The following is a 17,645-nucleotide window of genomic DNA, read 5'->3' on the forward strand; positions in this document are numbered from 1 at the left end:
ATGGTAGCTGTATAGTAGGTATATACCTATGTGTACGGGAAATGGTAGATGTACGGTGATAAAATTTCCAATAAAAGAAACGCTGGTTTCTCGTATAACGCACGCGTGTCTATCGATATCGGTATATTTATACCTACGTATTGTGCAAGTAAGTACATACCCATATACGTGCGATGCGCGTGAAACATGCCTATAACGTTCGCATTGGAAACCTGACGCAATGCAATCTGTAAGATTTCCTGTACAAAACGGCCTTCTCGTAAATTTACATTTCACACACAGGCTTCTTCGGTGTAACTAAATTCATTCTTTTTACCATCCCAAAAATTAAGCGCGTATACATAGTACACGTGGTATATTATATGCACATGGTGGTTACGCGGATTTAGAGGTAGGTTTTTATTTTGCCGATATGGCGTTAAAAACAACTTTCGTCAAATTGAATTTAAATATTTTGAATGTTCATTTTTTAGTATTCTAGACGTAAAAAAATCACTACTATGTTACCACTTTCACCGCTACAATAACTGTCACCGGTATTACTACCAAGTATTATCGATATGCCGTGAAAGCGTTGTGAAATATGAAATGCCACGGTTGGCCGGACACCAAATTCCGAATTAGTTGCCCCGCTGGCATGGAATGTCATATTTTTTATTGCAAATTGAATTTCATTCTGAATCAGATTGCTCTTGATGTGATTGAATTTTGAAAAACGGTATAAATTTGCAGCATGAAACACACGCACGCTTTCGCCCCGCGTTGCCTCTTCATTTGCGCCGTCCTCGCTTCGTTAGGAGGTTGAGATAAATTTTCGGTAGCAGATTCGACAGTCGGGTTACGATGGTCGTTCGACGTTCATGAATATTCATATTCCTTTATCCAAAACCCATTGAGAACTGTACAGTCCGTCTTTGAGGGACGGGGTGCAAATTCTGAATTGGAAAAGATCCGAAAGCTCTAAATTCCGAATTTTTTGCTAGCGAAACTCAAAGTAAAGAAATCAAACTTTAACGAAATATGAAAGTTTCTAACGGTCCAAAGTCCGACACTCAAAGTTCCGGAGGTGGGAAAATGAGAAAATTTAAAAATCTGAGACGTCGAAATTCCAAATGATCGAAGATTTTCAGCTCTATGAATTTCTGGCTTGGAGATATTTCACCACTTTGATCTTCTTTGTTCTATATTTTCACTTTCGGAATCCTGGTAATTCTGATTATCGGTTTTTCTAACTTTCTATACCCACTCGTTGAGTAAACTACGCTGTGTGAGTATATTTAAAATTTCAAAATTTTACTCCATCGAAACTTTAGTTTTCGGAACTTTGTTCCATCGTAACTTGAATTTTCGAAATTTAGCATTTCGAAACTTTTAGCCGTCGGATTTCCAACCATTCGATACTTCGTTGTTCCGTAAAAGTTTGATTTCTTTACTTCGCTAAGTTTCACCGCCATATAATTCGGAATTAGACGCTTCCGGAACTTCGGCACCGTCCCGTCTTTGACTCGGGGCTAAACGCGCTCGTCGATCGTAGCCGCATCTGCGCGGGGGAATAATCGAGTCAGGAAATTCGATTTGTTGATGCATCGAGCAGTTTGTAAAGGATCGCTGGAGATTAATGCAGGGCTTGTCGCTCCGGGGGCTTTTGCATCTCTTCCTCCGCCCGATTGAGAGTCGCAAAGCGTGCTGCATCGCAGCCAACCGTCGCTGTTGACACCCGCGTTTACCCGACGTCGGACCGACGCTTGAGCTGCTCCACTCGCTCGCTCTCGATCCGCCACCGTCCAATTTCCCCGCCGCGATAAACGCCTGCTTTCCCATTACACCATCGCGCGCGTTTCCATGTCGATGTCTGTACAGGAATGAAGATTTCTGGGAAAAGCCACGGAATTTCGTTCTTTTCTTCGCCAAAATATGATAATAGCGATGAGAATGTTTTTTTCATCAATTCGGGTCACAATCCTGTACAGTGTTCGATATCGCTTCAAGTTCGTGCCTGTACACACACATCTCAATTTCTCATCTGTAAACGAAAAACCAAAGAACTTCACGACTTTTCTCACACAGTTTTCGAGTTATTTAATTGAAATGACGGAAATTTAATTCTAGGTACGACGGTCAAGGGAATTGCTTGCCTCAATCGTCATTTATCCATGCGTGGAATTATAACGACATTCCGAAAGTAGAGAACTCAGTTCCTACACTGAAACGATTTCTACAGCCAATATACATTACACATAGAGACGAGCTTACGGAGATAATTTTCAAACGGATTTCGTAAGAAGCTCCGTACTTCGATTACGCCTGAATCATTTCAGGAGCGATTGTTTGTCGGGATTTAATATTGAAAAGTATGAAGTTGAAAATTTACTCGGACTCGGACGTTAATTGTCACGTAGGCCGCAGATCGTGCAATTCGAAGGCCGAGTTAAGCGGCTAATTTTTAAGAAAACCACGAAAGCACTCAGGGAAGGCTGAAAGCTCGAGGGGTGATTTAAGTCAGGCCTCGACTTCGGTAAGAATCTCGCTCCCAACTCTCTGCCGTTAAACGGGTATAATTTTCCCGGGCAATAGGGGGGTGATTTACATTTCAGAATGTTGTACCTACTCCCCGAGGAGAGAAGACGATTACCTACCAAGGTCTGTATGCGCGGCTCGCGTAGCGACGTCGTCACACCTGGTGCATCGTGCACTCGGAGTTTCCCGGTGCAATGAAGTCCCCGATATGAAATGAAACCTGGCGTAGTGAGGACGATCAACACAAACTTCCGTAATTGCCGACTAATGAAAGCTCCGAGAGCCAACGGAGCGCGCGGCAACAACGACCCTGTCCAACTTTCGAGCTTTGATATTGCCTTGTACCTACTCCGTTCGCGATTCTCGGTTCCCTCCGCTTTTTGCCCGCCGCGTCCCGGCTTTTCTCTCGTCGAATGTAATAACTTAATTATACGGAAGAAAGAATTCCGCCGGGCGGTTTGCTTCTGGTCTTCGAGAGTAACGGTAATATTGCGGGTAATGGACGTCGCTGTGCGCCGGGTTGATACGACTTATATACGTTCCATTTGTCATTTTTACTCTACCTGCGTACGCGGGTACCGGAGACGTCTCGTTGTCGCATCGCGTAGCCTTGTTGCGGGGAAGGAGAATCTCGTTAAGGGCACCGTTTATCCGAGAACGACCCAGCCTGATGTGCGCTTATTATTGCCGGTTCGGAGTCGATTTTCTACCTTTGTCTTCGCCCCGGCTCAAGTATTACCCCACTAGAGGGAAGTATTAATTCTACCCGCGCTCTAAGCCTGCCCGGTATTCCGAGGCTCGAAAGGCTTTTCATGTCAGTCGTCTCCGATTATGTATTCAAATCCTTTTCATTCAAACTTGAACTTCCGAAATTCAGCTTGCAGGGCATGAGAACCGAGCACGTGCTTTTCATACGTCCACATTTGACGGTGACAAGAAAGGAGGAATTAGAAAGAAAGGAAACGAGGCTCTCTGCATCCCCTCATCTTTTACCGAAGCGAGTGTGCAAAAATCTTTAAAACCGTACGTTAGAAGTTTTAATCAAGAAAATAGATCATCGTACTTACAATTAGAAAAATATCGATTATCTCGGTAAATGTTTGCAGCATGGAAAATTCCAGTTATTAAGTTTGTCCCCTTGACTTGTCAACAAAGTTAAGTAGAGGAAATCTCGTATCAATATTGACAGTTCCAAGATCGCTTTCACCGTACTTTCCTAACATTTCTGTGTCCGGATCCGACCGTTAGACTTTGAGTTCGCGTTAGCTAACTTCCATGACTAATAGAAGTAGTTTACCCTCGGTTCGCGAAGAAAACAGGCCTCGCCGTTTCTCGTCTTTAGTTTCGTTTTCGAGAATCATTCTTCCTATTCCTTCGACTGGAATACACCGTACACAACGATCTCGATTCAATAACTATATTAGTTGGTGATTGTTTACAGTTTTACAGAATATCTGATTTAAGCGAACCGGTTTTGAATTTCGAAACGTGAGGTCATCTGCTCGTCCGCCACCCACAGGTCGATAAAACTTCTAAAACAGCCAATTCGACCGATCACGTTTTCACCGGCATGACTCCGGGAGTAGCTTGTATCTCGAATCTTGCCCTCGATCCATCCATTAGCGCCGAGCCATGAGTTATGCGGTTAGATAACGTCGGAAAGCTGTGACACGAGTTAATTAGCCGCGTCAAAAAACGTCGGTATTAAAACATGACCGTTCGCCGTTAAAGGTAGTGAAATATTTCCCTCATATATTTTCACCGAGATCGCACGGACGGCTTTGAATTGGATTCAACCCTCCCTCGGACTGTGTCTAAAATTTCGGACACCCACACGGCCGTCGCTCTTCGCGCGTGTAGATCGACGACAGTCGTTACCAAGCGTTCCTCGTTTTCGACGAAAGGATATCCCGAATCCTCTGCAAGCTTAACTTCTTTGATGTATTTTTTTCCTTTCTGTTTTCCGTACAGGAAATTAGGCTGGAGATTGGGCCTTCAGTCTGTCACTGGGGCCCTCTCCCTCGCCTTTTTCTTGGGCCTCGTCTACAGGAGCGCCTCTCTCTATCATCCTCAGCGCCGGGCGATTCTCCACCTGAAGAACCAGCAGAGCAAGGTCAAAGAGCGGAAGCCCGCTCTAAGAACGCCCCGGCAACCCTTGGTCGACCTGAGTCCACTGGGGAGTCGACCTGTCCGGATGTTGATGCTCGCCGCTGGAGCTGCCGGTTTCGGCCTCTACTCGCCTGCATTTTACATCGTGAGTTCAACTATCTAATTCCGATGGGTAAATTAGAGGCAGGGTAGGGCTTAATTTTCACAGTCTTATTCAACGATATTGACCTGTTTGCACATTTCAATTTTCCTGAATCTGATCTGATTTTATCTGCATTGACGGATCTGCTTGTGTGGGAGTTGAAGCAAAGAAAAAAAACATTGATTCAAACATCACAGAGAGATCGGCCAAGTTTCGTGTTCGACTTTTATTTTATAGTGTTGTTTTCGAGAGTCACATTATACGTATGCGCTTTAGACGCGGAGTAGGATGTAAGTTCAAATTCGCTAGAAAAAAATACGCCTCAAACTTTCTTCTTGTGTCTATAATTTGACTTGAAATTTCATCAGCAAATATACTTATCAAACTTGTGCAATTTCTGAAGTTGGATACTTCGCGGAACTTGTAATCTCGTGTTTTTTGCGTCTATTCGTATACGTGGGTGCAACAATATTTGAGAGCTAAAAAGATAATTTGATTACGGCACACCGAAGAAAAGGATTGTTTGGATCGACGAAGACATTCTTGTACGCAGCGAAGGCAATATTTTACTTCACTTAATCAAATCGTTCTTGAGTAAACAAGATATTACTTTCTGATGACAAATATTTAGTTACCTTGAGCAAAGCGTCGTCATTGCCGTTCGCAAAAATATCTTCATTGATTCAAACAATTATTTTCCTCCGTGTATCAGTGAATAAAATTTTGCTTCAATGTTACGATTGCCATCTTGCGTTATAAATTTTTGAATAACCTTTTACCGCAAAATTAAAGAAACTCACAGATGATTACCGAACCTGTCAAAGCAACGCCTACGTATATAAAATCCGAAGGATAAACATCAATTCAAATTGTAACGAGAAAAAGAACAGTAGAAAAAAAAATAAATAAATAGCAACAATAATATAAGAAGGAAAGGTTTAAAAAATATAGAAATGTTAATTGATCCACTTGGGATTACGCGCGTTCCTGTATTATTATTGCACAGGACTAAAATCTCCATGAATACATAACAATCTTACGACTTCGTTGTAATTTTATACACCCTGCAGGGTTAATACTGTGATCCCAGCCTTAGCATAAGCTCCTGAATACCTAAAATCGCAGCGAAGGTCCGCCGAACCTTTGCCGCGGGATATCGCATTGCAAATTACCCACACAACCAACGATTCAAACTTCGCAATGTGGCAACTGGTCCTGATTCCAGGCTCTCCAAGGATACCAGGACGGCCTGGAAGCCAGCGCTCTGGTCCTGCTTCAGACGTGTCTGGGTCTTGCTGCTGCGCTCGGCTGTGCAGGATGGGGAGTGATCACGGCCAGACCATCGGCCCAGTGTCTCGTTTCGAGGCAATACTTGTGCCAAGCCGCGCTCATCGGTGTCGGTCAGTATGCGGTCCCTCATCCAAAAATTCTTTGTCCCATTTTTTCAAGAGAGAACGGACGCTGCTCGCCGGATGGAAGACAATGCGCTCCGTTCGTTGAAAAGGGGAAAACAGGGAGGGGGAAAATTGAGGGAAAGAAAAGGAAGTTTGCCGAAGAGGCAAAACAAGGGTACTTTTTCCGATATTAAACGTGCTCGTGTTTCGGTTGCTTGGGACCATTAGCCCGGGCTCTTTGCAAACACTCGGATAACTTCCCCTTTTCAATCTCTCCGCATCCGCTTCTGCCTGCAGCTTCCGGAATCCTTCTTCACCGCTATAAACTCTCGGCCTGGTTCAGAGCTATCAACCCCCTGCCGTTGACCTCGCGCGGTAATGAGATTCCTGCGTAAACAGCCCCCTGTCGCCAAACCCTCCAACCCCTTTCCTCGCTCGAGTTTTGGCCTGGAAGTGTCATTAGTGATTATCACCCCTTCGCCAATTGACTTTAGCGGTGGAATTCTATCGACTCGACTTCTCGTGCTAACCTCGTTAGACTTTGTTCTTCGATTCGACATTCCGGGATGCGGTAGCGGACAGATTTCACGGCCATTCGGGAGATTTGATTCGGTATTTTCACCTTCGGCAAATTCATGATAAAAACGTTGAATTCCCCCGGGTGTGATGTGGATAGAAAAGAATACACGGTTTTGAAATAATATCATCCCGCACGAGAGATTTATTCGTGCCGTCTATTCGGTGAACTTCTGTTCACATATCTGTATAAATAAATTGGGTCTATTTGGTAGAAATATTGAAACGTACGGCGGAAGGGACGCGAGGGGAGCCGAATGACGGGGGGAAACTTTGGCTTGGTGGGCGAAGTGAACCGCTGATCTTCTTCGTTTTCTATAAACCGTTTCCGATAGCGTCGTGGATACGCGAGGGATTCGGTAAATTTGAGTTGACACCCGGTGGCTGTATCGATAGCGTTAAACGATCGACTTTACGCGGGGGTAAAGGTCGGAAAGAAAAGAGAGCGAGATGTCCAAGGGCTGACGGAGGCTCGAGAGAGCGGCGAGAATTCGGATGGAACAAGAGAAGCCGGGATTCGACATCGCCGCGGTTTTACTTGTTGATCCGGCATTCCCATCCGAATGTCGAATCTCGACTGCGGTCTGCCAACCAGCTTAGCCCGTCTTGCCCTTCAACGACCCATTGAAATGGTAATTCTTCTTCCCCCGCATCGCCGCTTCGAGAGGATAAAATCGTAATTTATTTTCACCCCTTCAGGATCTGCAGCTTCTCCGCTTCTTCCGTTTCTGGTGTCTTGATTCGCTTCCTCTCACTGCAGCTTCTCACGTTCTATGAGCCGAGATCTTACTTACCTGGAAGATTTGCACTCAGCCATTTTCTTCTCGGCAAAGATGATGTATACGTTGCTTATAGTTCTCAAGCGTGGTTTGTACAGCTTAAGTTATGAAGCGGTAACGGAGATCCACTTATAACCCGTCGCTTCTTATATAGGGGAGAAAGTTCGACGCTTCGTTCGCGTGTTATACGCCCGTATCTAGTGAAAGGATGATTTGTTGGATTTGCAAGCTCGGGGGTAGCTTCAGGATTTACACGCCGAAACGTTACGCATACAGGAGTGTAGAAAATAGCGATACCGATTCGATTTTAGTGGTAAGCAAGAAGCTCCGAGAGCCTCTTGCCTTCCAAAATAAAAGGAACGAGCAAATCTACGGACGTGGTTGAAATGAAAGGAGAAAAACCGTCCACCACACAGGAGAGAGAGACTGAAGTCAATGCTTTTCGTCCTTTATTAGATTAGTCGTGCCCCGGCACGACACCGTCGCCGATCCTTGAGCACGAGGCTCGTTAGTGGAGTAATTCCTTTACGCCTCATGACACCGAAGCTGGCTGTTCATGGTAGCCATTTTTCAAGGGAAAATCAGGGGAGCGCATTCCAGGATAATACAGTCGTTGGAAAACAGCGTTTAATTGTTTAAATGCAATGATAGAACAGGTATTTTATTAAAAGACAATTCGGCATACATGTATACTATAATATGCCAAAAAAAAAACTTTTTTTCAAACGCGTATCAAAATTTTCGAGGAGCATCTCAAGTAGACTATGTCAGCCAAATATAAGCTCTTAATATTGATATTTAGAGGTGCCTGTTTATTTTTTCCATTTTTCATTTAAGTAACATGTCAAAAAAAATCGGAAAATTGTAGAATCTTTTTTCTCTCGTAAATGGCTTAACTTCTCAATTATCTGTATGCAGATTCTTATAGAAAATTTCGCGCTGTATAAAAATGTACTGAGATAGTATTTTCCTAACTCTGACGGATTAAGAGATATTCAAGATGACTCGATGTTTGTGTGCGGATATCTCCATCGGCACACCCTTATGTATACCCGTGTTTTTGCAGGCTACTGCTGCTTGTCATGTCGGCTCATTAGATCCTGGATGTGTATAATCGGAGTTGAAATGGTGAATAGAATAGGAGGAATCCGACCGCAGAAGTTGCGAATAAGTTTCAGTGCGTGCGCGCGGCACCAGCTAGACTGAAACCACTAAATATTCAGGGGTTGGTTAACACGCTGCAATATTCAGCAGCCATGCACAGAACAAGTAGGAAAAAGTGGCGAGTGGGAAATAGAGAATGGGAATTCTTTTCACTCCCGGAGCGAGTGCTTGGCGATATGGGATGCAGTTCGGGGGCGAGCGAGTCGAGTGCGCGAAACTTGCAGTTTGCACCTCACGGTTTTAGCTTCCACTCGAGAAGAAGGAACCGAGTTCAAAGGAAAAACTAACGCCCGCCTCGAGGTAAAACCCGACGTTTTTCAGTCTTAAACGAGGTCCGTCAGTCACTGAAAATTAACCTGCGAACTCAGGACTTGACGTAAAAAGCAATGAAAGATTTAAAAGATCAAATAAATTATCACTCCTAACAATTCCTTCGACATTCTCTTGGTTATACCATAACGATTGATCAGCATGTGAAATAACCACCTGAAACATACGTTTTTTGCAGTCGTATTTTGAGAAGAGAGGCATCCGTTGTAAATACTTTGCTCTTCACCTCGCGTCGCCTAATCTGCTGATCTTTAGTTCCGTTTAGTTTTTAATCTGGCCTAATTACCCTCATCTAATCGATACATCGGGCAGCGCGCGTGCGGATGATTGGCTCTCATTTCAATTTAGTAAGACGGAGAAATTGGGGATATTGAGGGCGGTGCTCGATTCATAATAGAGGCTTTTTCCCTCGGCTCTCGGCAATAATCAAGCGAGGGGGGCTGGCTGGACGGCTCGGTGTTTTTGTTCGTCACTACTCGCCGGTTAATTGTTGTTATCGAGCCCTCGGGGTGGGAGGCCTGGAAGCAGGGGCCCAAATGGTCCTCGAACGCTCTCTCACAATCAGTGCCGCCGCATATAGGTAGGTACTTGCTCGGAGTACAATGCCGCGTCGCGACGTCGCGAGATTCCCGCAGTTGACGAGGCGGATGGCGCCGGAATAAAAAAACGTGTTGCGTCTTAGAAACGGCTTTTCAAAAACTCGGTCAGCAGCGTAGAAACCGTGTGAGAAAAATCCTGGGGCCACTTGTCAATCATCCACAAGTGTTGTCCTGCCTCTGGTAGTCCACCCTGTAACGTTCAATTGCTTTGAATGATTACTAGGACGACCAGGATGCAGGGAATTGTTCAAAGATAGTTTAAAAACAACGAAATCAAATGAAGAATGACGATAGACAATTTTATTCGTGCGAAACAAAATTGCAGAGTATGAAGGATGTCGTTACCATTTCATTTAGGTGTAAGATGCTCCGAATCTTATACATCGACCCCGCGGATCCTTTGAATATACCATGTTGAAAAACCGTTTCCCTCGAAAAGCATCAAATGTCCATAAACAACTGCTTCCTAATGCAATGGCTGGGAGATTTGCAACGAAGATACGATAGTGCGAGGTACGGAAAGCCGGGGCATTAGCATGGTCGATGGCTTCTCCGGCTTCCCCCCATCGCTCCAAGCTCTGGTTGTCCCTGCCTCCCGACTTGTCTCCGTTCTTTTTTCACGTCCCTTTTTCTTGTTTTCTATTTTCATCCTGCTTATGTACCTCTTACTTCGGCTTTGTTTCGTTACGTATAACTCGCCTCAGCCGCTCTTAGGGGACCGTTGTTACACTGTCTAATAAAACTTTCCCTCGCTCTCTATTTCTTTCACCAATGCCTATACAGTATAGGTATGTAGGTACGCGTAATCTCGAGTTCGCGCTGCGTTCAACGAAACCTTTGAACTTATGTACAGCTATCGTTGATTTGCGGTACGTTCACCTTTATCATACGATGAGATCAGACTATAACTCTCCATTCAAGAGTTCCGAAAGGTAAATCTGTCGACGCCTTGTCACGACGTTTATTGCAAGTCTCGGAATTTCAAACCGTACGCAGGAGATTGTTGTTTTAATTAACCGATCTCGCGTGAAATTTTGATTTCTAGAATTCACAATGTCGGAGATTGCGAAAATAACCCGAAAGCTGTGGATTTACAAAACTGGGCGACACGACGCCCCGTCATTTTGATCTTTTTCATCTCTGCTTTCCGTGTGTCGAGCTGTTTCGCATTCATTTCATTATTCTACCTCACAATCAGTATGCGAGGCTACTCTCATCCACACGTTACGTACAATTCCGTCGAGACTTACTGCTTACCGAGCACATTTTACTGTTTTATTTGGAACGAGCTTTTCAAGAACTTTTTATGCAAATGGTGCTGAGTTTTTTTCATGCATATTTTCATGCATACATTATCTTTTGGACCTTTTATTTTTTGGATTAAACTCGAAGAACGGAGCGAATCATTCGTTGCACCATTTTGTCCGGCCGGAAATCGAGTCATGCGCTTGAAGCGATCGGCGTAGGTAAAGGAATATTCATGCAGGCATAGTGGACTTTGACTCCCTCAACCTGATCCTTTATACATGCAATAACCATGAATCGCGTTACTTTTGATCTTTGAAGTACCGAGTCTCCGTTGGTTATATAGCTACTGTAACGAATATGCGGCTTGCCTGGAACTTTAACCCACCGTCCGACCTCGCAATTTCATTCAGCTTCCCGCAGAAGGTGTATCTGATCACAATTAGATCATGGCTACTCTACAATTTCCCACTACTCTACATTCCAATGATATTCAGAAATTACACGACATGAAAACGTCTCACACTTTGGATCAACGAACGGGAGTTTCAATTCGATTTTTCCTTTACTCCAAAACATGTAACGAACGATGTTGATTCTGAAATGAAAACTCTTTCACTCCTGTCTTAAAAACTTGTATTAAACAGAATTCCGTTCGAATGGTGAAAAAATTTTGTACCACAGAGAGAAAGATGACGAAAAAATAAACGCTGTTGCGAGCTTTAAAAATATTTTTGGTCAATGTAAGGGAAAGCGTCGACGATCACTTTGATGCTCGGTAAAATCAACAGAAGGCAAGGTCGGACGGTTGTCGAAGTTCCTCGAATCGCCAGAGTCGAATTGATCCGCGGATTGGAAACGGATTTGGGTATAAACGTGATTGGTTTAAGCTGTGGCACAGGTGGCACTTGGCAGCGTTCAGGGCTACCATGGACTCGTTCTTGCTTCCGGACTGTACGGAGCTTCGCTCGGTGGCGTTCTCTACTCCCTGAAAATGCTGGCCCTCGAACGACTCAGGGCGAGACACTTCTCCAGGGCTTGGGCCCTGGTTCAGGCCGCCGAAGCCTTGCCTATTCTTCTAGGAGTTCCTCTGACAGGTCAGTATCATATTTAAACATTTTCCTGAGTAAGAGCACTCGATCAGTAAGGATAGATATACCGATTGTGGCCACCTTAGAACCAGTCGTGTTCTTACAATTAGTTTTATCCAATTCTGATCATATTCATTACGTACGTGTGAGCGGAGGTTGTGTACACAAGTGGTGCAGAGGTGTTTCGATCTACGTAAACACTACGATTTTTAATTGATGTAGTTCTAACGATAAGTATTGGAGATCTTGTTTAAAACTTAAACAACGGTGTATTTCAGTCACCAGTTCTGTAATTCAAGAGATAAGAATACAATTTAAGAAATCCAGAACTTTACGAGGGTGGCTCCAAACGGTACAATGACTAGAAATACCGAATTCACCCTATATTTTGACTCTTCCATGGTTAAACTTAATCATGTGAAACGGAACATCGAGTCTCTGAGAACTCGATACCGTGACCGTTCTACTATACTGCCATTCTCCTTTTTCACACCAACTCATGTCCAACGATATTATTGTCCTTGAAAAAAGGCGAACGGCGAAAGCTCCCACCCCTTACTGCCGCGCGGGGACTCTGAACTTAAACTGAAAGCTTTTCCTCTGATCCATAGGTTACATGAACGCGAGCAGCCCGCGGGTCGGCTACTACGCGTGTACCCTGAGTTCGCTGTCGGGGGCGGCGTTGCTGTTTTTAGTGGGCTGGGGGCGACACCCGTCTTCGCCAGCTTTGGGACCCCCACCCCCGCCCTGCGCCTGCCCGCCGCCCCCGAGGCCCCGTCTCCCAAAATCGCAGAGTTTGCACGTGCCGCTGGCCATCGACGTGGATGACGACGCGATTCCGCAACCGATGGAGCTGCCGGGGTACTTCCACCCCCATTTTCACGGCACTCTCAGACCGAGCAAAAGCTACCCCGAGGGCCTGAGCTACCCGGAGTTTTACCGGACACGTCCCAGGGCTCATCGCGACGTCACCGTCATCGAACAAATTACGACGAGCGTCTGAAGCCCCTCGCCGAGTCTTATACTTAATTAGTCTCTATTAAGCGCCGGTCCGCCGTTTACGCCCGTTGGATGGGAAATTAACCAAGGGTGGGAGAGTGTGCTTCCCGCGGGGTGTGTTAAGCAATTCACGTCCGCCCGGACTTCCGGCATTTCATTTCACTAATCACGATCAATGACCAGGATTCTTCGCGGTTACTTACCTCAAACGCCCTTGCTCATGGATAATTTATGATTGTTTATTAATCGTCGGATTGAATGTCAGAACACGTCGAAGGGAAACTTCGGTCGTCTAGGCATGTCCTAACCCTCGTCGGCTACTTCGTAACGGGGTAAAATTATGTGCAAGAAGTTGTACCATCCGTGGGACGATTAAGGGTTGGAATTATAGCCGGTGGGTTAATTCGTCCAACACCGTAAAGACGCCCCTTGTTCGTCGGGAGTGACGTAACGCGCAGAATCGTTTTACGGTCCGTGCAATATTAATGGTTAGTCATTTTACTCACGACTTCCCCTTGTACCGCGTTCTAAGAACAGCTGCTACATTTTATTCAGTTTTCTTAATTTCTTTGTCTTTCCTTTTCCCATTTATATAAACTATTTCGTAGCCGGTAAAAGCGTCGCTGTGTACGCATGCAGATTGTACGTGTATAATACCAATCTCGGACGTAGATTATACGTGCATCACTTGACATGAATCATTTTTTACACTTTTTAACCGTGGCAGAACAAGGCGTGATGAAAAATCCCCGTTGTTCGTATATATATGACGTGAAAAGTAATTAATAATTGAATCATATTACCGGTAGTATTTATGTATGTGAGGCATATTCTTATGTGCCGAAAATGCTCACGTATATAAATAAATTATACGCATATGAATTTTAAATTGATAATCCTTTATTTATCTACGAGAATATGGGAACAATTTTAAGCGGCCTGCCCCAAACGCGAAAAGTTTATCCGGTGTAGTTGCTATACATACACATGTACGTTACGTGTTTGTAATTTGACTGCTTAACAGGTGAGATTTTACGATTCTACCGAAACTGGCAAGATTCGTTGATATAATCGTAGACATCGTGGAGCGAGATTAGGAAAGAAGAAGCTAAGAATGAGCTTCTTTGTCTTTAGAGATTTACAAATCGAATCAGCACCATGTATATGTAGGGGCGTGTAATGAAACATATAATTTTAAGAATTCATTTAATCAAACTGATCAATTAGTCGCGATTATTTATCTCGCGATGTATAACCTGTACATGTTTCAGTCTGCATTTTGAATTCAAATATAGGTGCATCAAAATAAGATTAATGAAGAATATTTCCGCGATGGTCAATAAAACTCATCACTCATATTTTGAATTCTTTGCCTAATACTAATAAGCCGCAATTCTTACGTAGACTGATACGTATACGGATGCATTCGGAGATTGATAATCTGGAACAATAAGTAAATAGGTACGTGCGAAACAATCCGAAAGGGAGCCTACCTGCTAATTGCGTGAATCTCTCGACGAATATCGAATTGATTACCGTAATTTGAGGAATAGTGAACGGGATATCTTGATTTACTTTTATATCTACGATTACTAGTTGAACGAATGAAAAATAAAATTGTGTAAATTCTTTTTCTCTTACAAGTAAAACAGAAGAAGGTATAACGGTGATCAAATATCTGCGAATATATTACAGGCATAAATTTTTTCAACGAAAATTGTGATTCCGCAGTCCTGGCGACTAATATAATCGGCAGGTTGGTTCCATCTTTCTATAAAAAAAAATATACAGTATTTGTGTAATTTTTTTAAACTCGAAAATATAAACGAACGTTTAAATATATATGCGCGGTAGAAGAGATAGATAGAAAGTTTCGGAGCTGGTCTCCACGGGGGGTTTAATATATAGTATAATTTAATACAATTACTAGGTATGGACTATACATACAAAAAGGATAAAAAAAAATTACATGTAAAGTTATTGTATTGTCAATATAGACTAATTAACGGTATTCCCGCGCATACGTTTGTATTATACGTATATGAGTATGATATACAAGTGATGATGTATTAAAAATTTTCTCGCCCGTTGTTCAAAGTATGAATTTTGGGTTTGTGCTGTGAAATTGAATGTATACTCCATTCCCAGGCCTGGCTCATTGTCAATTTAACGAATACGTTAAAATTCATGGGGAGAACCCTGCTCGCCATGTTGGCCTTGCTCGCAATTAAACCTTGAGAATGCAATAGGCAGCTCCTTTTTATCCAGCGATCGTGATTCGAATATCACTCGGATACCGAGATCACTGCCAACTGTATAACTTTTGGTGTAAAACGGATGAGAGGTTTGAAGTATGTGATGCCGCTCGCCTTTGTTCCATCATTGTTCCTTTTGACGAAACACGCAAGTGTGAATGCTGCTACCTACCTACCTGCAGACTAGGTACGACGTATCGTTGTGAAAAAAAAATTCAATTACTATCTGTATCGAAAAATAGTCGAGCGAAACTTGGAAATTTCTAGAATCAAGAGATTTTTTAAAATCCTATCACATTCACTACTTCGAGTTCTATACGATACTCAATTTTCGTTTTCGCGTTGTCTTGATCTTGACGTTCTTAGCCCAGCTTCGACTTCTTGCTTATTGACAATCATCACCACATCTTAGGCGAACAGTCATTGTCTCGTCAAGTTTCCACCGACTCTGATTACGAGTCGAATTTTTCACCTGTCAACGTTATATTGGCTTTAATTAGTCAAATGATAGTCGAATTCTCGTAAAGTGTGATGCCTAGGACAGAAATACACATGTATTGATAATTATCATCCGTATAAAATGCACTCATCAATCCAGATGTAGCTCACAAGAGCTGCGATAGTTTTGCGACTAGACTTCCGAGCGGTTAACGTTGCAAGTCAATTGTACCTCTCACGATGATTTACGGAAGTCAAGTGTCGACTAATCTCAGTACCATAATATCCTTCCTGCAACCGCCATTACGAGTAGGTGAACAAATTAAACGTGTAATATTGTTACGCATAGATACAGGTTACATGCGTTAGCTGATGAACCGCAGGGACAAATTTTTTGTAAGTCCCTGAACGATCGGTCAGCTTGTAGAGTTTATTTGATTTCCAGTGCGAGCAATGCTGGATAATAATTTCATACAACGTATAATTATTTCTAGAACAACTCCCAGTCAAGTTGAATGAATTTTTTTTAAATAAAACCTGAGTTTCTTTTCTTCTTCACCCGATCTGTGCATACAGAGGATAATGCTCGAATATCGTTGTAATACGGAGTAACTGCAGCTTTTCAACGACTTTTCGTGCCCGAGCCTTTATTTAAACCTCTTTGCTACGCATATTCGATCCGTGTATTCTTTAAGTAAGAGAATCGTCGGCCATACGGACTTTAATCACTGTAAATACATATTACTGTCGATTGTTTGAGCCGAGAGGGGGAAATGAATTAATAAAACAACATTCCTCCAGACAACGTCTGTCACCATTAAATATGTTTCTTCAGCTTTATAATGACAGCTGCTAATTGCAGCACGTGGGCAAATGCAGGCTATATGATCAAGCGACTCGTACATACGTCAGTTGTAAGCACATGTCACTCTGCGATTAATGTATTCAGGTGGGTAAGACTATCGGATCGTATTACGCTTCTTGTGCAATATAACGAATTACTCCGTGAAACATCGTCTGGCTATCGTCGTGATCGAAAAACCGATTCGAACCTGATGATTTTGGATACCTCGAAGGTTAGCGCGTGATTATAGACGGTGTATAATGATGAAAACAACTGAAAAGAAAATGAAATGTGAAATCACCGTTTGTTTCCTCATTCACCCGCAATCGGTATGAATTTCATAGGGAATGAACAAGGGTTATTTGGGTATGACGAACGATGAATGTTGGCAAAGGTAGCTGCTATAGTATTATCGAAAATATGACTAATCTATTTTTTGAAGTTTTAGTTATATAGAACGTAATACTGAATAGAGGAAAATGGTATGCGTGTTACGATTATCATCGCATTTGTTGGATAACTGATTGAGATTATACATACAGTTGTGCAAATATTGTCGTATGCTCGTTTGTATTTGAGAATGGTCTGAAAAAAATGTAAAAAATTATTTCTTCCACGTTCTCGTAATCTCATTTCGGAGAACGTCGAGCAACTTGTATCCTTGGGCCCAATATCGTGTTATCGTTCACAAGCAACTTGACGCATTTGACGGATCGTCATAGTAAATGTTCGACCGATCGGTTGTATTTGAACGTAATTTTCGACGCTTGGTTTCTGAAAAAAATAGTACTATGAATCATGTGGATTTCACGCGGTGTAACGGAAGTACTTCGAGCCTCGGTATAGACGAATACGATTACAAGTTATATGTATACACGTAACGATATTCTATTGTTCGCGAAGTGAAAGAGTTATCCCTATAGATGAGGTATACCTATGCGCAAGCATAAATAGAAGGTCATTCACCGAACAAGGCCACGAGCCCATTTTATCGCAATATATATTATAAAAAAAATTAATGTATAATTATACGTGTTAATGTTTGCTCGCAATTGTATAAACATGGAGAAGTTGGACCATCTATAGGAACATATGATAACAGCTGATTTGAATTACTTCGACCAATCGAACAACGTTCGTCAAATGTTTAAAAAACAAGCAGA

The 17,645-nt window shown here is 42.9% G+C and overlaps 1 protein-coding gene across 1 annotated transcript in view; it reads left to right on the forward strand.

Moving 5' to 3' along the window:
- Positions 1 to 17,130, forward strand: part of LOC124174482 (monocarboxylate transporter 11-like) — a 74,937-nt gene extending 57,807 nt beyond the window's left edge. Inside the window, exons 8-11 of the mRNA XM_046553685.1 lie at positions 4,489 to 4,771; positions 5,994 to 6,168; positions 11,746 to 11,952; positions 12,558 to 17,130. Coding sequence (XP_046409641.1) covers positions 4,489 to 4,771; positions 5,994 to 6,168; positions 11,746 to 11,952; positions 12,558 to 12,949 — 1,057 coding nt within the window. The 3' untranslated portion in view covers positions 12,950 to 17,130. The remainder of the gene's footprint in view (positions 1 to 4,488; positions 4,772 to 5,993; positions 6,169 to 11,745; positions 11,953 to 12,557) is intronic.
- The last annotated feature ends 515 nt before the right edge of the window (positions 17,131 to 17,645 follow it).

The sequence above is a fragment of the Neodiprion fabricii genome, chromosome 1, assembly GCF_021155785.1.
Source record: "Neodiprion fabricii isolate iyNeoFabr1 chromosome 1, iyNeoFabr1.1, whole genome shotgun sequence".
NCBI lineage: Eukaryota > Metazoa > Arthropoda > Insecta > Hymenoptera > Diprionidae > Neodiprion > Neodiprion fabricii.